The sequence below is a fragment of the Periplaneta americana genome, chromosome 11 (assembly GCF_040183065.1).
Source record: "Periplaneta americana isolate PAMFEO1 chromosome 11, P.americana_PAMFEO1_priV1, whole genome shotgun sequence".
Taxonomy (NCBI): domain Eukaryota; kingdom Metazoa; phylum Arthropoda; class Insecta; order Blattodea; family Blattidae; genus Periplaneta; species Periplaneta americana.
In genome coordinates this window covers 42,238,138-42,262,413 of record NC_091127.1, presented here as the reverse complement: position 1 = coordinate 42,262,413, position 24,276 = coordinate 42,238,138, and the positions used below count along the sequence as shown (strand labels likewise).

Here is a 24,276-nt window from a genome sequence, read left to right as displayed (position 1 = left end):
ACTTTTCAATTAATCTTTACGTTCAGGTGTCATGCTCGTCTCTCGAAACTGAAGAGCTGATTGTAGGGAAGAGAACAACCCTATCATGTATCGAATACAATTTCACGATTGCAGAAACCTGGACCCATCATACAGGTTAAATTTTATGACTTTGTTTACCCACCCGCTTCCAGATGAAAAGAATTGGTAGCCTACGAGATCCTTATTTATTATCTTCTTTCATGTTAAGGAATTTCTGTACAGTTCTCAAAACTAAATTTTCCATTTTTGTAACATATTAGGTCTTGAAAGCCAAGTTCTGTCTGCAGTCAGGAGGTAAAGCAAGCTTTAGGACTGTGAAACAGCTGTCCGCGTCCGTGTCTGAGAGTGTCCGTAAACGAGAGTTAAAATTATCATTATTTCTATATTATTTCAGTTGGGACATAAAAATCTGTCCGTATATGAAGAGTGTCCATATCTTAGGGGTGTCCGTAAGGAGAGGTTTCACTGTATTTGACTTCAGTAATTGGTTATAAGCTTATCCATAGGCCTAGGCTATATAAATATTTTTATTCATTTTCCGAAAGTATACAGCAACGCCATTAAGTTGAATTCTACAAGATTTAACTCATAACAAAAAAAAAATCATTTCGTGTGTAAGATTACTTTCTTCAGATGTATAATACTGTATGTACTGCAATTTTATTTATAGGGGAGGTTGGATTCGTACTCGTGCTGGGAGGTTCAAACATTTGTGGAGGAAATCTCCAGATCAAAAATATCGTTACAGACAACATGTCTTCTGTAATGCAACTCAGTGTACATTACTTGACAAAATGGTTACCAAATACTGGAAGAGACGAAGATATTATGTAGACGATCCATATGAACCTTATCACACAAGGGAAGAATATCATGCAACAAGAAGGAAACCATGGCCAGCACCACCATTTTGAACCAGAACTGTTCATGTGAATCAATTTTGATGCTGTTTGTAGTTTTCTGTTGAAGTATTTTGAATTTCATGTCACTGTGTATGGGTATTACTGTGAAATGAAAGAAATAAATAAAATTGATTTAAAACCATTGTAATATGTGAATTAATGAGTACATTCCCACCTTTTTCATTTTCTAATTTATATTAAGATGAAGAAAGTACTGTAATGCTGCAACAAAAATATAGATTTTCACGAAAATATCATTTTTAGCATTCCTGAGGCTGAAAAAAATGGTTTTCTGGATGCCATTTGTGTGTAGAAATTTCTCCTCCAAGTGAAACTTTGATATTTCACCACACCAATAACCTCTATAATGCTTTTCATGTGACTTAGTTCAGAGTTTAACACAGCATTGTGGAGTATAACATGCCCAATACATTATCTCCTATAACATGTTCTAAGATTAATTTAAAAGTTGAACAGAAAAGAAAAGAGGGAGGGGAATTTTAGTATGCGACTGGAAATAGAGTAAAACTAAAGTAATTATATCTCTTAATATAAAGCATATTATATTTTCAATTTCACAAATATATGTTCCACAATAAGGCTTCTTTTCTATTCACTAAAATTAACATTTTTTTTTATGAATTTTATGTTGCATATATGACTAGTTTGGCTCTACCAAACTACAATAAATGAAAGTGAACATACATTTTACCAAAATAATAGAATATATGGATACAATTATGAAAACCATATCTCTTTCAAAGTGTAACCTCAAAGAATTTCTTTTTGAGCACCTGTAAACTCAATAACCAGTGTAAATGCAAAACTGATAATAAAAAATCCATAATAGTCGTAGACTATGGAAGAAACAAAAATTATGGGAAGTAACAACGAAATAATGAATGTTCAAATATGCAATAAAGTTTCTACTGATAATGAGTAAACTGCTACTAAATTATAGTACCAATGTGTTAGAAAGTAGAAAATCCTGAGCATGGTTCTAAGCTATATTCTGAGCTTTAAACAGTTTGAGAAATCAGAATCATACTGAAATTGAAGTTATTCAATTAAAGCATGACAATATGTTATATTTATTTACACTTCAACATATTTTCCAGTTTACGATGTTTTACTTTTCAAGAGAAGTAGCTTACATCACTGTTTGCATATTTGGAACTAATATGAAATATCAGTTATATTAAATAATCATTTTCCATTATTTCTCTTATACAGTACATACGAACTTGCAATAAACACTGTAAATAGCTGAGACACGAGTTCTTTAAGGAAAACAATCACAATTTTCCTACATCATTTTATAAAAACCACCTTAATTTTCGAAAAGGATCTTTTTTAATCTCGTTAAATTCTTTTTGAAACATTCCCATACAAGGTCATTAAATTCTCTTCATTCACATATTCCTTCCACCAAAAATTAAGGTTAAATATCTCTCACATAAATGTGTATTTTTTTTAACATATTTTCAGGCAAAAACGTATGCATGTGACAGAAAAAGAGAGAGAGAGGCCGTTTTTTGTACTGTAGTTTAGCCACATCTACTCTATTATTATTATTAGTTGAAGAGTTGCTTATTATTTACAAGTTCCGTAACTTGTAAATGAAGGCTGATGTCAACAAAAGTGCAAGTGATTGTAGCTTATCATTCTAGTTTTGTTATTGATAAGAAAATTATAAACAATAACAAATTCTTGATTTACAGTTATTATTAAGAGTCCATTCAGGCTAGTCTTATGATCGACAAAAATAAACGATATACGACTTATAAATCCTAATAAAACAAGAATTCACTAATTGAAGACATGAGAATGATATAGTCCTAAGCCACACAGACAAAATTTTACAGGAGAGCATATTAAAGGTTTAGAATCCAATGCAATTAGTTGTGGTATCATAATTTCTTCGACATATACTTACATCATTCGTTGGGTAACTTTTATATTTTAATAGTAGCTTTCTCATATATGTAAGAAATGAACTCGCACAAAAAACCATTTTTGTTAGAAGTGTAGCTTTAGGCTATCTCATTATTACCCCTTCAGTACTCTGATATTGCAGAATCGGTATATTATTTTGACATAAAAAGAGGTTTATCATTCACACACCAATATATTCTCCGCAAAGTAATGTGTGAACACTGTTGTTCATTTTTATTTTCTTCCTAAGAATGTGTGCTACATAATCTACTGGAACAATATGTATAAAAATCACACTATTTTGTAATTAATCTTGCACCACACCTAAGCTTACCATGTGTCCTGTAAAAAACCTTTCTTTTTTCGACCCAGGTGTCCAGGGTCCCATAATTTTTGTCAGGATGTGCAAAAGTCCCATATTTTAATCAAACTTTTATTTCATAAATATAATGTAAAAATCAATAATTTCTGTAACTTGTGTTTGCTTCATGAATTAATATTGAAATCACTGTTTTGATTTGTATAAATATTTGCAAATGTTTGATTCTGAAATCAGCAACCATGACTATGTATGACACCAAATAGAAAAAAATGGAGTTCTTCCAAACCTCAAAGCTTTAGTGCTAATATAAGATCTATGGAATACAATAAATGAAAATGAAAAAAAAAGATAAGTGCAAAGTTGTCAAGTGACGTAAATAAATTGGCATGAATAACATTGTTTAAAGGCAATAGTGTTCTTTTGTTAACTCCCTTGTTTCAATCTTACTTAATACATTTTTCAATAACTTCTTTTCTCACAAAAAAAAAAAAGAAAAGTGATAGTAAAAGCACAGTCTAGTATATACAGTCACGAAGCTCGAGTTGTGAGGGTACTAGTAACAATAGACTGTGCTGGTACTATTTCGCATTGTCTGTGATGAGGCGATAGTAGCGATCCTAGTTGGTTAGCAACTATCTATACATGCATATTCCCTACGTATTGAGCTTCGTGACTGTGATAAAAGTGTCCAATATTTTCATGAAACATTTATGACAGGGTTAATTACACCAAAAAACAAAGATAGAGGAACTGAAACAATAGTCATACACTAAAGTATTCGATAAGTAATGGCAACAATGCTGTAAATCAGTGTTCCTAGCGGTGACCATTGAAATCTAGTTTTATGTAATAGAGTAGCAATTGTTTCATAAATTTGCAATATCGAAAGTCCCGAAGTAGCCATATTTTGTAAATACATGGCTGTTTCTGTAGTAAACAGTATAGCCCTAAAGGTACTCACAAAGGTGCTTCAAAAATATCAAAGTTGCAAGAGCAAAACATGTAACTCAATGCTTTAGGGCCTTCTAGTGTTTGAAAGTGGAATTATACACTAAAGGTGTGCATGCGCGCAGAAAAACAGACTAGGGAAATTCGCTCAGTGTCCATTCTTTACCATTCTTGTTTACTGATGGCACTGATATATCAATTCAATTCGCACAAGAACGATAAACAAACATGTCAGCTTGGCTCGTGATGAGAAACATCAGTATTCCTCGTGGTTTGTTCAGACAAATAGATGGCAATGGCAGTGATAATGAGTTCTAGATAGAGTTCCTCGATAATAATTGAATGTAAAGTTAAGACACAGAATCCAAACATCACCCACCTTATTTCATAATCCAGTAAGAACTTACAACAGCTTTGCTTCTAGTAAATACAAGTTAACAGGTTTTTCTTATTCCTCAGTGACAAACCTGCTGTAATACAGTAATAATTTTTATGTATTATATACTGTATAATAAATTATATTATGAAATAATATAATATATTATAAAATTATGTATCAAACTTGATTAATATCTGTATACAATATGCAGGCCTATGGCTTTACTTTTCATAGGAGATTTTTTTTTTTTCTTTTTTCCATTTTCAGTGCTATCAAATTATTACATATTTTAATTTTTGATGGGATCAAAGGCCATGTAACAACTCAACTCTCATTATGAAGGAACTCTAGAGTCTAGATATTACAGATAATGAGGGATTTATTATTGCATCGATCCAGTTTATCTTTATTTGAGTACATACATTATTAATTGTATGTTAATGAAAGTCGTGGTTGTATTCAACCAATCCGAAGGAGTATGCGCTTCTCAACTCTTACATTCAATTATCGAGGGACTCTAGTTCTAAACGACTTTGAATTCTACAGCCACGAAACGGAGCCCCACAATTGCCAAGAATCATCTGAATACAAATATCACAGTGACAAAATTGCTATTATCTGTCAAGGCGATTTTTCCAGAGTTGTCACAGTTTGGAGCTGCAATGGCAAAATGCTGTCACACCCCACCTCTAGTTTATATTTCTTCGCTGGACTACGACAGAACAAAGAATATCTAACTTTATTTCTTTTCTACAATAAATCATACTTTGACATTTTTGTTTCAAATATCTTTCACGCTCAGATGTGTCCAGTAGCAAACACAGATAATTTAATATGAACATCAATTTTTTATAATAACCTGTTTCAACTACTGGTATTATCTGCAAATAGAAAGTTTAAGTACATGACGCCAATATATAAAATTATTTCGGACAGTCCATATAGTAGATCATGATATAACTTAAATGAAGTCATGATTGGGACTTAACATTCCCAAGGTCGATAACAGCAAAGGCCATAATGTATAGTGTAATTAAATCATAAAAAGCAAAGGTCATGTAACAATCAGTTGATATTATATTATATAAATATGAAATGTGTCATACAATAGAAGATAAAAATAGGAATATATCCAAATATCGCTTCTTGCGAAAACGTAACATTCATAAAAAAATAACAAGGTAAGAAGCACTATTACTTTGTAAAATTTGAACTTGAAATATTCTCATGCTAGCTTTTAGCCAATATAACGAAATATCATGACTAGTTTAGGACCAGAAACAGTCTTTCTTACACCAGTTTACGGATAAAATTTGTTTCCTAAAGATACATGTACTTGTATATCACACAGATGGATACCATTACCCTAATACCTAGAGTGTCAGTTTTCTACACTGGAGATCCAGACCAAATACCGATAAATAAAAATAATACAGAGCAGGTTTTCACGAGTATTACCATTTCCCCTGACATTGTTTCACTAATTCCCCATCATCCCCATGGTTTTTGCAGTCAACATAGAAATAAAGTGTCTCATAAAAAGGCGACTCTAAAAACATAACATATTAAAACAAATTATTTATGACAATGAAATGGCTGTAATTTTCAAAACAGTAAACGTTAACATTGGATATAACAATTTCTCAACTTTCATAGCAGTCTGCAAGATCCTGAATGGAGAAGAAGGTTCTCCTGTGGACATCATTCCTGGAAAGTTTCCTCTCTTGAAATTTGCTCCAGCAATACCTTGCGACGTAGAGAGGTCATTATCAGCTTATAAATGGATACTATCCGATCAATGACATTCAATGACCCCCTGAGAATCTCGAAAAATACTTCTTACTCTACTGTGCAACAAAATAATGTGAGAAAAATAATTTCACATTTTTTAGGCACGCTATAACTCGATTTAATCATTTTTGCAAGCAAAATAATTGAAAAAAGACGATGTATGCCATGTAGTAATGCTTCAATACCAAACTAACCTGTCTGTTTTCGATATTACATATTTCAATACATATTTTGCCATTTTTGTTACATAAATACAGTGAAACCTCGGTAAGATGCTCTTCAAGGGACCTCATAAAAATAGCGTATTAAACGGGACCGTGTATTAGCGAGGGTAGGTCATTTTTTGGATTTTTTAAATTTTAACACGAAGGTAAGACTCAGCATAAACATTTGCTGAAGAAATTTAAATAGGCCTACTGTAATTATGCAGGATAAAAGGTTATTCAGAAAATGTCAGAACAAATACACTGTCTTATCAATTAAAGTGCCTCATTATTAAAACAGTAAAAAATAGTTTTCTTTCTTACACTTGATCCAGTACTATGAATAAAATGCATTTTCCACACGATTGAAATCGGAAGTGACATCAGTAATTTGACTACTAGAAACATTAACGTATCTACGAATCACAGATACTGTGGCAAGGGCTTCGTTATGAGAAGGATTTGGAATGTCTACTGCTTACACTTCCTCTTCATCAAGTCTTCACTGATTTAAAACTGTCAGCAAAAAGGACAGGCTCTGAATACAGTAGTCTTGCAGGTACTCAAGGGTCGCATTCCATTCTATTGTATTCACCAAACAAAGACTCCTACATATCCTGGAATATGCGGGTGCTAGTGGTAAATGTAGAAGTCCAGGAAAATTTTCTCAATATCCTTTAAAGTACGATATTTTAGAATTTTCAGCAGATGAAAGAGTGTATTAAACAGGATGGTGAGCATATTAAGCGGTGGATTTTACATGGTTTTATATAGGGATGTCAAGGAACCAGACAAAAAGGGCATATAATGCAGGTAGCATAACAAATGGGCATGTACTATTGGGGTTTCACTGTATTTATATATTTCACAACTTGATATTATATAAAAACCCTAGCTCTACACATCACTGTTGTCCATTCCATTCCTCTTGCATTTAAGTCCTCCCTTATCTGATCCAAACATCTTTGCTGCCGATCAAACCACTGCTGAACCATCATTGATGTACGAACTGGATGAGAAGTGAATTAACTGTCCTTCAGGACAATTTAGGTCAAGGGCTGGAATCAACCAAAGACTCAGAAGGTCTTGATATACCGCATCCCAGCACCATGAGATGTCATCCAAACCCAACAATGAATACTAAAACTAATCATAGAATATGGTGCAATGGGAGAACATTTTAAACATTTGCTATGATATGGAGGGAGGTAAGTCTTATTCTGCCACAATTACTATATTGTTCAGAATTTGCCGCTTTTGTTAAGGAGTTATAACTCATTAAAATGGTAAAGGTTAATATGCCTCACCCTACACTTCCAAGAATACAGATGAACTTGTGAAACATACATTTGACTTAAGTTCACCAGGAATTGACAGTATCACTCCTCCCCATCGTTCAACATATGACAGCTAAATCAGGATCAATGAAAACAAACTGGAAGACATTAGAAAGTGGTCATGTACTGTATTGTATACCTTATACTGCGTGTTCAGTTCAAAGTGTGTCATGGCTCGCCTTGTGCCGTCATGTGGCTAGCTGATGAGCCTGGAGAATTCAATCTTCCTACACTTCTGCAAAGGCGTATTACGTATGTGCCAGAGAAGTTGCCTGGCAAGTATGGCGTTCATTCTGAAGGGTACTTACCGATACGTACGGTAATGCTGGTAGTGGCAGGAATGTGAACTGTTTGGAAACACGTACTGAGGTGAGTTTTATTTTTCTTTATGGGGAGAGGGTTAAGACGATTCTTACGTATTTGTTGACATTAACTTCGACAGTCAACATGGACACGGAGCATTTGATTTGTGTTGTGGAATGTTGCTGTTACCGATGGTAACAAATAACCTGCGTACGATTTTCCGGCGCAAAACACAGTTCGAAAGAGGTTATGGTAGCACACAGACCATACAGACCGCCATCTGTTGCTACGATGTTCAAGTTATACCGTACACGTTCTCAAGTTCAGATTGAACGCCTTGAATAATAGGCAACTTCTCTGACATAAAAGCTGAAACTCACCTCAAATCGCTGACTCACAACAGTGACGTCATGACACACTTTGAAATGAACACCCAGTATGAGCATTTAAATTGCTATGGTGAAGTGCTGAATTAATTACTGAATCATAATTGATTTCATAAGCTGGAAAAAGGAGCAGAGAATATTACGAAAACTCATTATATACCGGTAGTCTAAATATTTACTTTCAACAGCACAAAAATTCATCTATAAATGGCCCGTATTTGTCTAAGTTTAAATACCCGTACTTACTCTGAACATTTAGAATCATGATTCTAAAACGAACAGGAGATATTTTAATGCAGGTGTCTGGTAAGATACATTATTAATGGGGGGAAAAAAAAATCAATTGGACATTAGATTTGCTGGAAAATAGTTTCCTGCATTTTTCTGAAAAATAATGTGTCTGGATAAAATATAAAAAAATATATATGACCAATTCAAATTATTCTGTTCATAAATAAAACAAATACCAATTCATTAATAAAACAAAGATATATCTTTTCACAATGTGATGTTTTTAAATAACTCCTTATGGGTTTTATTCTGTTATGCAGTAATAATAGTAGCATGCCATACCTGGAAAGCAAAGGAAGCATTGCTTCTCCTGTTTATAAAGCGAAAAAGAAGAAATTTATTGCAGAAATTATATTTTAATCGTGAGAACTATGAATTCTCTAATCTTAAAATGTCACAAAATTCTTTCTCTGAGCACCTGTCCTGGTCGAGGTGATTCCTTATTCATATTCCATAAAGAAATTACTGGAAACCATTCACAGTAATGAGGATTCTATGCCAGGTCATCGATGATTTTGCTTCTGAGACGAGAATTCCTTTGGTCTTCAAATATATTTAGGTGAGTTGGCTGCTATCAGTTTTGTACTAGACATAAAAATTTGATTTGCTTCCCTTACATGAAATTGCATCACACGCCACTGGGTAATATATTATTGAGGTATGGGACAGTTTTGTTTAAATTGGACTTCCTATAGAAGTACATCCAGTCTGATATTGTAGAATTCTTGGGGTTTTTTATTTTTTATTTATTTTATTTTTTTATGTACCTATATTTATTTCCCTGATTCACATCCATTTGTCAGTTAAACTTTTCTTAACAACTTTATATTCAGTAATCCAAATAAACAGAGGCTTTTTTATATATTATCTTAAGTTAAAAAATCCCTGAATAAAACTGCACATACAAAGCTGAATCTCTATAATACCTAGGTCCACAAAGACCAGCTGTAAGAAAAATGTATACCAGATAATAAAGCAACAGCAGCTGCTAAAGCAGTTCGCTTTCTTTCCAATTCCACATGTAGTTAAATCCTGACATCAGTTCTTTTTGTTTGGTTTCTTGAAGATGTTAATTTTTAAATCACAAACTTGATCCCTCATACAATTGTGTTTGTCAATTTACCAATGCCTTCTATTTCACTCTCGATAACATCTCCAGGCTGAAATACAAAAAACAAAAAAAGTTACACAACATGAAGGAGAAGCAAAATACACCAGTATCTATGGAGAGACCTCACAAAATTATCAGATTTAATAGGTACCCTTTTACATGCAAGAACAGGATGAGGATATTAATGAAAAGAAAAAAAAATGACAGGGGATTTAAGGAAATGTCAATGATTTCGTGAAATGTCTAGACTCGAAATAAAGTACAGTGGAACCTCGGTAAGACACTCTTCAAGGGACCACATAAAAATAGCATATTAAACAGGATCGTGTATTAGTGAGAGTGGGTCATTTTTGGATTTTTTTAATTTTAACACAAAGGTATGAATCAGAATAAACATTTGTTGAAGAATTTAAGGATTAAATACTGTAAAATTATGCAGGATAAAAGATTATTTTTATTTTCTTTCCTTTCAGAAACTGTCAGAACAAATCAATTAAAGTGCCCCTTTACTAAAAAAGTAAAACTACTGAGAATTATACAATATCGAAAGGTTAAATGAAGGAGCGACATATGGGATAACAGTCATATGGACACCAGCCCATTGAAGTGCCCTTGCAGGCGCCATATCTTGTGTCTAGTCTTTAGTCTAGATAGCGTTATTTGTTTTCTTTAGTGGATATCTACATGGATGTTTGTCCAAAGTTGTTACTGTATTATATTGCTACATTGATTTTCTCAATTTAGAATGTTGTGTTTTCTTGGAAAAGTAGATTTCAACATTCGTCAACCTATTGATTTTACATATGCGTGAGATCAACTTTTTTTTTTATTTTAAATTCGGTCCCTTTTGCAAGTTTTAACGAATTTTCAGAAATTTCGCAACAATACTAGAACCCGAGTTCTACTACGGTACCCTGTTTTGAGCTTTTAAGACCACTGAAGTCTCTTAGGTCTATAAACATATAAGTGTATTTACGTCAAGCAGAATATTTCGTAGCGAAATGATCACTGACAATTCTTTCTGAAGACATAGTGTTTCTACATGTCGTATAATTCCGTAATGTATTACAGATATCCCAGACTTTACAACTCTTCTAAATAAAGGTATACTAATGGTTTTTATCATTCTTTTTTTTCCTTAGTTGGTTATTTTACGACGCTTTATCAACTGCTCTAGTTAGTTATCTTGCGTCTGAGTGATATGAAGATGGTAATGCCAGTGAGATGAGTCCAGGGTTCAGCGCCAAAAGTTAGTATTTTCTCTGGTTAAACGAGCGTTGAGCGGATTCCACCGATTTTGGAATAGACACCGACGCACTTAGGTTAGGTTAGGTTAGTTTAGGCTTTTATTATCCCGTCAAGATGAAGGTGAAAGCGATTGAGTGTGATTTTTTGTTTTCTATGTTGGCAGTTCAAGTACGTCGGTGTCTATTCCAAAATCGGCAGAATCCGCTCAACGCTCGTTTCACCTTTTCTCTTAATAGGTTGAGAAAAAACACCAGAAAAATCCTCAACCAGGTAACTTGTCCCAACCAGGATTTGAACCCAGGCCCGCTCGTTTCAAGGTCAGGCAGGCTAACCGTTATTCCACAGCAGTGGACTTTATCATTCTTAAAAATGCATATGCATTATACTAAGCTATGCCTGAATCAGCAAACCTTAGATTCAATGGCAAGGAAAGTGACCATTAAACAGAGAATGAATGAATGAATGAATGAATGAATGAATGAAATAATAATTCACAGATTAAAAATAGTACGGTATTTTATTTTTTAGTTGCTTTTAAACGATGCCATGTATCAACTAGTAGGTTATTTAGCATCAATGAATTTGGTAACAGCGAGATGGTACTTGGCGAAATGAGACTGAGGATTCGCTGTAGGTAATCTGAAATTCGCCTTAAGGTTAGAAAAAACCTCGGAAAAAATCCAATCAGGTAATCATCCCAAACGGGAACGAAACCCTTGCCCGAGCACAACTTGGAGCAACAGACAAGCCAGCCTGGGTGGTGTAATCGATACAATGCTGGCCTTCTATGCCCAAGGTTGCGGGTTCGATCCCAGCCCAGGTTGATGGCATTTAAGTGTGCAGTAGATTTACTGACATGTAAAAGAACTCCTGCAGGACAAAATTCTGGAACACCGGCAACGCTGATATAACCTCGGCAGTTGTGAGCGTCATTAAATAAAACATAATTTAATTTCAACAGACAAATGTCTCTGCTCAGTGGGTTACATTGGTGGCTCTAAAAATAGTATGATAACGTCGGTTTACAAGCAAAACATATTCTCAGTCAAAAATATTACTTCTGAGAAAAAGGCGTTCGAAAGTTCTTGACAAAACTGAATCCTAAAAATAATATTTTTAATACATTGTTTCTCTTTATCTGTATTTAATTTTCCAATAAGTGTATACACAGAAATTATGACGTACATTATATACATCTTTTTCGCAGACGTAATATGTTTGACTTAATGTTTTCTGGTTATAAACAACATTTACTTACTTACTTACAAATGGCTTTTAAGGAACCCAAATGTTCATTGCCGCCCTCACATAAGCCCGCCATCGGTCCCTATCCTGTGCAAGATTAATCCAGCCTCTATCATCATATCCCACCTCCCTCAAATCCATTTTAATATTATCCTCCCATCTACGTTATAAGCAACATTAGTAATCGATATTGTTTAATCTCACAGAAAGATTAACTTTGAGAATAATTAAAATCATTATTTAATTCATAAAGGAAATATAGCAAAGGATATCACGCCATTGATATGGCACTTGGACAAACCATGTTCCTGAGTAACATGTCTTCAGGCAAACATTATTAGCCATTTCTGGTTCATATTAAATTCAATTCTGCTAATTGCCATAGTCATCTAGTAGCTTATCATTCAGGGTAACGATTTCGCCCTCCATAGGATTTCACCTCAGAACTGTTTTGACATCATCATAATAGCAGAATCCAGGAAGGTCTAACTGACATTATTCTTCACTGTTCTATAATATACACTTATAATACTTATATAATCACTGATTAACTTTACAACTTCTTTACTGTGTTACTTGGCTGACTAGTTTCGAAGTGATATTCTTCGCTGTCCAAGTGTAGAATATCACTTCGAAACTCTTCATTGTCCAAATGAAGAATATCACTTCGAAACTCTTCATTGTCCGAATGAAGAATATCACTTCGAAACTCTTCATTGTCCAAATGAAGAATATCATTTCGAAACTCTTCATTGTCCAAATGAAGAATATCATTTTGAAACTCTTCATTGTCCAAATGAAGAACATCACTTCGAAACTAGTCAGCCAGGTAATTTCCTAAAAAGTTAACACAGTAAAGAAGTTGTAAAGTTAATCAGTGAAATTATTAACATGAACTTTCGATTACCAAAGAAAAATATAAATTTCAGCAAGATCATCGTCAACAGATGACGTATGCGAGCTGATAAAACATTACCTACTTCTTTGTGCAAAGTAACTGTACAGAAATAAACAAAATTTTTGTTTATCTTGGAAAATACAGTAGGCCTACAGGTATACAGTTCAAACTCCCACAAGTATTTCACAGTGTATGTGTAATGAACATTATTTAGAATACGGTACCTTGAGAAATTCCTGAGGATTGCGGAAAACTCCAACACCTGCTGGTGTTCCCGTTAATATCACATCTCCTGGCAGTAAAGTGCAGCAACTTTAAAGAAAAAATATAACAAAATTATGACACACGAAACACATATTTTAACAGAACAAGGTGGTTTAACTATCTTACAAGTATGATTGAATTAAATGGGGAGGAAAAACAATGATGTCTTATTGAGGGAAAGAGGTTTATATTGAACTTCTCTCCATATTGATTTATCTCCCTGTCCATGTTCTTGTCCTTTCAAAGGAGGAAAGAAATTTTCCGATACATTCCTTCTCTGGAAACATATGGAAAACTTTCTCAACGATCAGAAGGAAAACAGCGATGAATTCTGGAAGAAGTACTCTGTAAAACCTCAGAAGGAAACTGTAGCTACATTCCGACTTCACACTGGACATCTGCCTAGCAGCACACCTGAACCGAATTGGGATCTATCAGAAGAATGCATTCTATGCAATCAACAAGAATCAAGAATGGACAAACATCACTTTCTAGAATACCAAAAGCTGAAGAAAAGCTTACAACCAGTGCTATCTTAAAGCATGGGCACAGTGGGCAGTTGCCCAGGGACTCGACGAGTACAGGAGCCTCATGATAATCTATGCACAGACCAGAATTTAACATTAATTTTCCAATCACCCACTCAACATTAAAGTCTCCTGCTAACACGGTAGAAGGAGAAAAATTACGACTTGTAGCAGAGAGTTGGCATATCTAACATCCTGAAGAACATTGCCTTCAAACCAATAAATAAAAGCATTTTCTGTAAAGAAATTTTGCAAATATTTGTATTGAACACTTGATCAATAATAAATAATTCATTTCGGAATATGTATGATAAATCTTTCTTGTGTTAAATTTTAAAGTACCTTGTGAACATGTTTCGACCTATTTTGGGTCATCTTCAGAACTGGTCGTTGTTGGTGTTGGCGCCTCTTGTTTCCTGTGTGGGTGCATTCTGTGCTCCATCCAAAATAGGTCGAAACATGTTAACAAGGTACGTTAAAATTTAACACAAGAAAGACTTATCATACATATTCCGAAGTGATACAGTGTTAAAAGTTGTGTAATCAAGATGTAAAATAATTCATGATAATTTCATAAAGTGCGGCTGTGTTATCTCTGTCAGTATAATTTACCATTGAAATTTTTGTTTCTAAGTTCAAGGTTCATGTTGTATTGTCCAAACCTTGTAATGCTGCATATCATGTTTTTTAACGAGGGGGATCCAGGAAATAACGACCGTTCGCACATACCCGCCGCGCAGCTGACTCCCCTTCCTTGTTTGAAGGTCAACTGACTTCCTTAACATGTGTTCTCATAATGTTGTGAGTACTGGTTGCAACAAGTCGCCATTGTGCATTTTGTGTTACTTCAAAATGAACAACGTGATTGATAATCCCGCCGACTATGAGTTGAGGAGTGTGATTCGATTTTTAAATGCCCGACATTTGAAACCTGCAGAAATTTACCGGCAATTGAAAGAAGTGTATGGTGATACTGTAATGAATGAAAGAAATGTGAGAAAATGGTGCGAAATGTTCAACAATGGGCGAACAAATGTCCACGATGAAACTCGACCCGGACGCCCATCACTCATCACAGAAGATCTGAAGACTAAAGTGAACGACAGAATCTTGCAAGACAGGCGCACATCACTCGACGAATCTCATATTGCCTTTCCTGACATTTCTCGTTCTTTGCTTGGTGAAATTGTGTCGCAACATCTTGGCTACCATAAAATCTGTGCACGATGGTTTCCACGGCAACTGAGTGACCAACACAAAACTCAGAGAATGGCCCAGCATTGACATTCTTGATGCGATATCACACAGATGGAGACGCCTTTCTTGATCAAATTGTGACTGGTGATGAGACCTGGGTGTCTCACAACACCCCAGAGACCAAGCGCCAATCACGTCAGTGGCATCATCCCTCATCACCCAAGAAACCGAGAAAATTCAAACAGACTCTCAACACAAAAAGTCATGGCTACTGTCTTTTGGGATCGTTTTGGAAGTGATGAAGAGTTGAAGAAGACAGTGAACACCTGGCTTGATGAACTGGCGGCAGAGGAGTATAACACGGGAATTCTAAAGCTAGTGAACAGATATGACAAATGTTTAAATGTAGGTGGTGATTATGTAGAGAAGTAAAGGAAGCTTCAGTTATGTAACAGACTTTGTTTTTTCAAATAAATATATTTTTTTTAATTATTACAACAAAACGGTCGTTATTTCCTGGATCCCCCTCGTATATCAAAACACTGATTTCATAGATAATTTACATCTTTACTCCTGTGATGGTTGTGTAGGCAGAGCCCGTGCATTGCTTTGCCAGGGGCCTGTAATGCTGCTAAGACAGTTCTGCTTTCAACACAACAAGAACTTTTGTGGTTTATATTGGGAGGCAAGATATCAATGGGTTAAAATATTGAAGTGATGGAGCCATTGGAAATCAACCAACCAATCAATCACTTCTCTTGAATGTTTAAGAATTTCTTTTGATTCATTCGAACTGTTTATAACGTGTTTTCTTTCCAAACAACTTTATTTAACTCCCCCTCCTTTTACCGTCACTAGATGGATAAAATGGTAAATGAATTAGTAATACAGCTATTCCAGTTGTCACAGATGTTACATTTTTATTATTTACAAACTTTATATATTGAAAATGAAATGATCTGTGTCAACTTTTATTACTGAAATCAATTTAGAAGATCAGTGTATCAGTTTACATAAAAAAAAAGTTTTCATTTCTATATACCAAGTACACTTTTAACACTTATATATCACTGATTAAATTTCCAACTTCTTTACTTTGTTAATATTTAGGATTTACATTAGCCGACTAGTTGACTAGGCTTTGGACAATGAAGAACAAGACTTCGAAATTAGTGAGTTAAGGTAAATCCTAAATATTAATACAGTAAAGAAGTTGGAAATTTAATCAGTAATCAGTTGTTGATAAAAATTTTTATTGTTGCAGAAAATGAAGAAAACGTTCCGTCACGGATTTTACAAGATTTGTGAACTCACTTCACACCTTATTAACAAAAAGTGAAAAACACAAGTCTCTGCCTCAAGCAAAATGAGATTCATTCCCATAGTGTCCATGTGAAAGTTATGCAAATCTCATGGCATCCAATTAGTTCACAAAAACATAATCGGTAAATATTTTGTAGTTGTTTCTTTCATCTCATGGATGTTACACACATTTTGTCACGGATGTAACAGATGAGTTAAAGTCCTTCATTTTTCCAGTTTCAAAACAACTGTGATATTTCTAAATCATAATATTCACTTGAAATGTAAGATTAATTGTTATTAATCCAAACTACTGGAAATAAGTGGCAGAAATAATATAGTACTAAGTAAAATGTTGCTTCAGCCTGGAGCTCTGGAATTAACAGAACAGACTCTCAAAATATTTCTTCAACAGTTGCGCCATGAAAAACATAGATTAACAGCTGATCTCTCTATCAGTAAGTGCTGCAAACTTCAGGGAAACAAAACAGTACCTATTTTTTTAGTGGGTTATTTTACGACACTGTATCAACATCTGTTATTTAGTGTCTGAATGAAATGAAGGTGATAATGCAGGGGTCCAGCACCGATAGTTACCCAGCATTTGCTCATGTCGGGTTGAGGGAAAACCCAGGAAAAAACCTCAACCAGGTAACTTGACCCGACCTGGATTCGAATCCAGCCCACCTGGTTTCGCGGTCAGACGTGCTAACCGTTACTCCACAGGTGTGGGCAACAGTACCTATTACCCAGCCAAGATCATTTAAATTCAATGTCCATAAAACTTGTAAAATATTTTCTTTTTGAATATAAAACATTAGAATATTTCAATTTAAAGCCTTATCTATGTTTTACACTAATAATAAACAAATATTTCTAAAATGACTTTCTCATTTTCCCAGTTTGTCCACAATGGCTAAATAATAAAGTTACTGTACTGGTATGAAAAATAATTCAGCTAACTATTTGGTCTTGTAATTTTGTTTTTCTCTTATATCAAATCTTTGGTCGGTGGGAAAAGGCACATAAAAAAAAAAATAATAATAATAATAATAATAATAATAATAATAATAATAATAATTTTTCAGGAGAGGCTTTCTTTTTAATTTACTCTTAACTGAATATAAATACGAGGGGGATCCAGGAAATAACGACCGTTTTGTTGTAATAATTAAAAAAAAATATATTTATTTGAAAAAACAAAGTCTGTTACATAACTGAAGCTCCCTTTACTTCTCTACATAATCACCACCTACATTTAAACATTTGTCGTATCTGTTCACTAGCTTTAGAATTCCCGTGTTATACTCCTCTGCCGCCAGTTCATTAAGCCAGGTGTTCACTGTCTTCTTCAACTCTTCATCACTTCCAAAACGCGTACCACCCAGAAAGTCTTTCAGCTTAGTGAAAAGGTGAAAATCGCTAGGAGCAAGGTCTGGACTATTGGGCGGATGATCAAAGATTTCCCAACCGAATTGATTCAGCAATTCTCGAGTTGAAGCAGCAGTGTGCGGGCGGGCGTTGTCGTGAAGAAGCACAACTCCTCTCGAAAGCATTCCTCGCCTCTTGTTTTAGATGGCTCACCGTAGTTTTCGTAAAGTCTCACAATAACGATTTGCATTGATCGTAGTGCCTTTTGGCATGAAATCCAGCAAAAGAACACCTTTGCGATCCCAAAAGACAGTAGCCATGACTTTTTGTGTTGAGAGAGTCTGTTTGAATTTTCTCGGTTTCTTGGGTGATGAGGGATGATGCCACTGACGTGATTGGCGCTTGGTCTCTGGGGTGTTGTGAGACACCCAGGTCTCATCACCAGTCACAATTTGATCAAGAAAGGCGTCTCCATCTGTGTGATATCGTATCAAGAATGTCAATGCTGAGGCCATTCTCTGAGTTTTGTGTTGGTCACTCAGTTGCCGTGGAAACCATTGTGCACAGATTTTGTGGTAGCCAAGATGTTGCGACATAATTTCACCAAGCAAAGAACGAGAAATGTCAGGAAAGGCAATATGAAATTCGTCGAGTGATGTGTGCCTGTCTTGCAAGATTCTGTCGTTCACTTTAGTCTTCAGGTCTTCTGTGATGAGTGATGGGCGTCCGGGTCGAGTTTCATCGTGGACATTTGTTCGCCCATTGTTGAACATTTCGCACCATTTTCTCACATTTCTTTCATTCATTACAGTATCACCATACACTTCTTTCAATTGCCGGTAAATTTCTGCAGGTTTCAAATGTCGGGCATTCAAAAATCGAATCACACTTCTCACCTCACAGTCGGCGGGATTATCAATCACGTCGTTCATTTTGAAGTAACACAAAATGCACAATGGCGACTTGTTGCAACCAGTACTCACAACATTATGAGAACACATGTTAAGGAAGCCAGTTGACAAACAAGGAAGGGGAGTCAGCTGCGCGGCGGGTATGCGCGAATGGTCGTTATTTCCTGGATCCTCCTCGTATAATAATGAAATTCATGTATGTTGCTTAAAGTAAGACCCTTTCCAATTTAAAATACAAGAAATTTTATTATTTCAAAAATTAGAAAAAAATACTAGTCTTACGTGATTAGGTACAACAGAAAAATCGACTTTTTTTTACTTATGTGCCTTTTCCCACCGACCAAATAAATGATTTCTTGTGAGCATGTAGTTTTGTAATATCCTCTTTCGGTAACAAGTAATGTATCATTTTAATAATCAGGCATTGTACTCACTGTGATAAGTATGAAATGAGGTAGTCTATTTTATGGATGAGTTCGTTTGTATTGCTATCCTGCTTCACCACTCCGTTGATTGAGCAGCGTATGGGCAATGAATGGGGGTCAGGAACTACTCCTTTCACTACAACAGAGGGACCCAGAGGGCAAGATCCATCCATACTCTTCCCAAGTAACCACTGACCACCATTCCGATTCTTCTGCCAGTCCCTAGCTGTTATGTCTTGTGCAACAGTGAACCCAAACACGTGCTGCATGGCGTCTGCTGGTCGGACATTTCGTGCCTTCTTTCCAATAACAACAGCCAACTCCACCTCCCAGTCGAGCATCTAGGGGGAGAAAAAAGAGATGAACAATTAGAACTTGAATACCTGAGAACAGACATAATAATTATGTATTTGTAAATCTTTTAGAAATGTTTATCACATTTAATTATCATCATTGCCGTCGTCGTCAATCGTTGTCATGGTCAATTGTAATCACTGTCATTCTCAGTGGCCATCACCACCGCCATCGTCATCGTCATAATCATCATCATCATCATCCTTAGTAAAATACTGTTGTATGTCGAAAATCGCATACTACTTTCGTAAGTAATCTCCAACAGTGTTTTACTGATTAGAGATATGAAATTCTAATAACTATTTCGTTTATATGAAATCATTCCATTTTCGGTCAATAAAGTGGAATGAAATTTTTAATTCCAACCAATCACAGTCATACATCGCGATAATTTCTGCAGCTCCTTTTATCACTATCAATTTATCGCATGGTCGTTCATTTGTTTGGTCAGTGTCGCCAACAGTTTCCACGTAAATCTATGAGCATGAATCCATTGTACTAAATAAAGTGCAAATCCTACTTCCATAACTATATATCTTCATCTTCTAATTCCATATCCATTGTATCTAAAGAAAACGACACTCTTTCATAACAATTTGTTCATTTAATCAATGTATTAAACAGTTTATTTGCAATTATATTCTAAAATGTTTAAAGTAAATTATGATTTCAGCAGATAATGAAAACATATTTGTTATAATAACAAGAGAAAACCTGTATTTCGCTTTTCTCAATTGGCATTACTGAATAACATTCAATTTATTTATTGCAGTAATCGTTATTCATCTATTTCGACTTCACAATGAGTAGATTAAGATTCATAAATATACAATTATTATAATAACATTTTTTGAGCGAATTTTAGGGACATATTATTTACATTTTTATTTTATTCACGAAATAGTCCTAATAAATGTAGCTTCCCTCGTGGATTTATCGACAAATCTCAGACATCTTGTGACATTACGATAGATAAAATAGTAAATTATCGAAGGTTTTGGTACCTATCTATTAAAATATTTTCACAGCAATATTTTACTAGGAAATAGAATATCTTTGCAAACCACAATTTTCGAGTTATGATGCTGTTTTACTGGGAGTGCGAATATAGTCACTGTATTTATTTGTAGCTTTCGATGGAAAAATAATTATATGATGTAGCTCATAATAATCGAAATATCACATCTGAACAGAACATAGTGTCCTTTTTTGTGAATTGATGTTTAATTTTCTAAATAATGTATGACTTTACCATGAGAATGACTTTAAAGTTACGGTACGGTATATTCTTCTCTAGCTGTTAAAATCGCCATTATATAATAATAATAATAATAATAATAATAATAATAATAATAATAATAACAACAACATAAAACGTAAAAATAACTATGAAATGATGATAATTTTCATCTCATCATATGTATGTTGTTTAGTCAACAGTCCGAAGACAGATCTGGACCCCACAAGTGACACCAACAAGGCATCACTCATGAGGCAACTATACCAGGAATAGAGTAGAGTGGCCAGTTCCTTTCCCTCTCCATTGCATACATCGCTGACTAGATACATCTTACACTAATCAGACTTCAGATGTATACAAACAATTGTTCTTCCTCTGACACATATCGTCAAGTGAGATGTACTGCTTGATAATAGATGTACATATCAGTCAAAATCTCAATCAGAGAAGGATTATATGTACGTACTCAAATTTAATTTCTAGGCTTTTTGAGATGTATCTACAGTAAGTGTCAGGTTTCTGGGATTCCATTATTATTCAATTATTATTGTACTTTTAAGTATTTTCTTTTTCCTGTGGCGGGTATTTTGATACTATCAATTGGCTCCTACTATCGTCGTCCTACGTCCTAGAGTAACAGGCCGAGCCTTTTATCACTTAAGAGTAGACAACCTCGAATTTGTCCTTGGTGGACTATGAAAGGTGAACCTATGTGGCATCTGAATGACAACAATAAATAAAGCATTCATGAACTGCGCAGAAGAAACGGGAATACATAACAAAAACTCATATCCTACCAAACATTGCCTTTGTCCATCACAAATTCTACTTCAAGTAATCTTGATTTGAACTCTGGTCTCTGAGACTCGATACATTAGCCATTCAACAATCGCCATATCATCATCATCATCATCATCATCATCATCATCATCATCATGAATACTTCAAAAACAATATACTTTGCATACTTCCACTCGGCAATGAGTTTTGAAATAATATTCTGGGGAAATTCAACAAATAGTAACAATAACTTATATTCCTACTATAAAAAAGAGTAATTAATTACTTATATTCAAGTGTTAAAAGTAGTGTACGCAAGATTCAAAATGAATTAATTATACAACAGATAGACGTAATAGGCTTGATGGTCGGAGCAAGAGGATCCATCCCGAAGCAGTATGTTGATTTTTGCAAGGCTTTTCATTTGCCATTGTCTATAATTACCAATGTTTCTTTACTTGCGTTGAAAGGTTTGATTGCATTGTTAAGAAATCACCTCAGATAAGACATTGCACTGTAATTTACTTCTTTCTCTTTCTTGCATTGGTTTTTTATATTCATAACAAATTATCCATGTAATATGTAATATTCAAATTTTTGTTTTGTAAATGGTATACTTTGTCTTCTAGGCAATCCCTGTTTAGGGAAAGTGTTTGATGATAATAATAATAATAATAATAATAATAATAATAATAATAATAATAATAATAATAATAATAATAATAACAGGTCCAAATCTAGGGAATCGTGTAGGACCATTTTCAAAATACTACCATGGCTTGTCATTATATTTTTTTCATTAATAAACTTCTTCGTATGTAATCGTGAAAACTTTGTAACTAATGCAACAGTTCATAGCATAAATACTAGTCAAAAAAACGACTTTCATATTCCATTGGCAAGTCTATCGTGCTATCAAAAAGGAATGCGTTATATGGCAGTAAACATTTGTAATAGACTCTCTATGGATATAAAAATTGAAACTCAAAACATAAAATTATTTAGGGCCAAATTAAAGAAGTACCTAATTTCTCACGTTTTCTATTCTGTAGGTGAATTTATGACATTCAACAACATTGCATGAATATTTCTGTCTTGTATTAAGTATCGATACTAAGCCCTTATGTTGTAGGCCTACTAGTATATATTGTAAAATCCTTCTGTATATATTTCAACTAGACTGTGATTATAAGACATTGTAATACTACTAATTTTTTTTGAAATGTTGCATAAGCATTTAAGCTGTGAAGTGATGTACGAATACAATGTAAATAAATAGGCTACAATACAATATAATCATCGAATTAGGGTCTTCAATTGTGCATCAACACCAATATAAAACTGTAAAACATCTTGGCACCATATTATAGCTGTGAAAAATGTCTTAGCTCAGATCAAGGATTCTCAATCTATGGATCACGACCCAAACATGGGTCATCGTGGTTTTCGGGATGGGTCGCCATAGCTGCCCGAAAAAAAGAAGTGTAGGCCTGCCTACTGATAGCAGTTGTTTTTAGTGGGCAGTGTTTTATAAAAGGTTTGAATTTTCAATTTATTATTACATATTATTTGTTCTACAATATGTTATTACTCATGTCTTCTCACTATTGGGATTGTGATTACATGTTATTCATTATCAAAAAATATTACACCTGTATATAATAATTAATATCTACATCAGGAAGCTTATAAAATACATTAATTTAACTTCAAAATAGACCCATGGGTAGCAACTTGATCGCCTAGCCTTTTGGCGGAAAAAGGTTCAGAACCCCTACTACAGACACTATTTTTATTTTTTGTTGACAGTCTCTTCCACTTCTGAAATATACTTATGTTACACAAGTTTCAGTTTAAGGGGAGTTGGTCGTTATCGCATGCAAAATAATGTTAAAAAGTAGCCTATACTCAAGCAGTCATAAATGTAATACTATTTATCAGAGAACTTTCATTTTTTTACTGATATACACATTAAGCTTTAAAATAAAAAAAGAATGGTTACTCTAGAGTAAGTCTTTATCCTTAAATTGATTTTTTAATTTAAAAATGATTTTTTTTTTATAAATTCACTACATGCCTATGATTAGGTACACTTTATTCACTCATCGTAGCGCACATTGAATTGAAATTTTAGCCACTTACAGCTAATAGATACTGAAACTTACCCTACTAGAATTATTAATATATCTGCAATATTATGGGCATAGGGCTTATGCCAATCATCACTGTCAATAAATAAAAAAAAAAAAAAATTGACGATGAAGATTGGTATAAGCTCTATGCTCATAATATTGCTGATATATTAATAATTTTGGTCGGGTGTGTTTTAATATCTATTAGCAGTAAGTGGCTAAAATTTCAATTCAAAGTATGCTATAATAAGTGAATAGAGTACACCTGATCTCAGGCATGTACTGATTTTATAAAAATAAATATGTTTAAAATCAAAAATTATTTTAAGGGTAAAGATTTACTCTACAGTAACCATTCTTTTTTTTAATTTAAAGCTTAATGTGTATACATATATCACTAAAAAATGAAAGAGCTCTGATAAATGGCATTAAATTTATGACTGCTTGAAAATA

The 24,276-nt window shown here is 34.1% G+C and overlaps 2 protein-coding genes across 4 annotated transcripts in view; one reads left to right on the top strand and one right to left on the bottom strand.

Annotated features, from left to right (window-relative positions):
* The window catches only part of LOC138708965 (uncharacterized), a 267,711-nt gene that overhangs the window by 74,557 nt on the left and 168,878 nt on the right, over positions 1 to 24,276 (top strand). The window lies entirely within an intron of this gene.
* LOC138708966 (oxaloacetate tautomerase fahd2, mitochondrial-like) overlaps positions 942 to 24,276 on the bottom strand; it is an 81,163-nt gene continuing 57,828 nt past the window's right edge. Inside the window, exons 3-5 of the mRNA XM_069839373.1 lie at positions 19,327 to 19,658; positions 13,545 to 13,632; positions 942 to 9,978 (exon numbers count right to left, since the gene is read on the bottom strand). Coding sequence (XP_069695474.1) covers positions 9,916 to 9,978; positions 13,545 to 13,632; positions 19,327 to 19,658 — 483 coding nt within the window. The 3' untranslated portion in view covers positions 942 to 9,915. The remainder of the gene's footprint in view (positions 9,979 to 13,544; positions 13,633 to 19,326; positions 19,659 to 24,276) is intronic.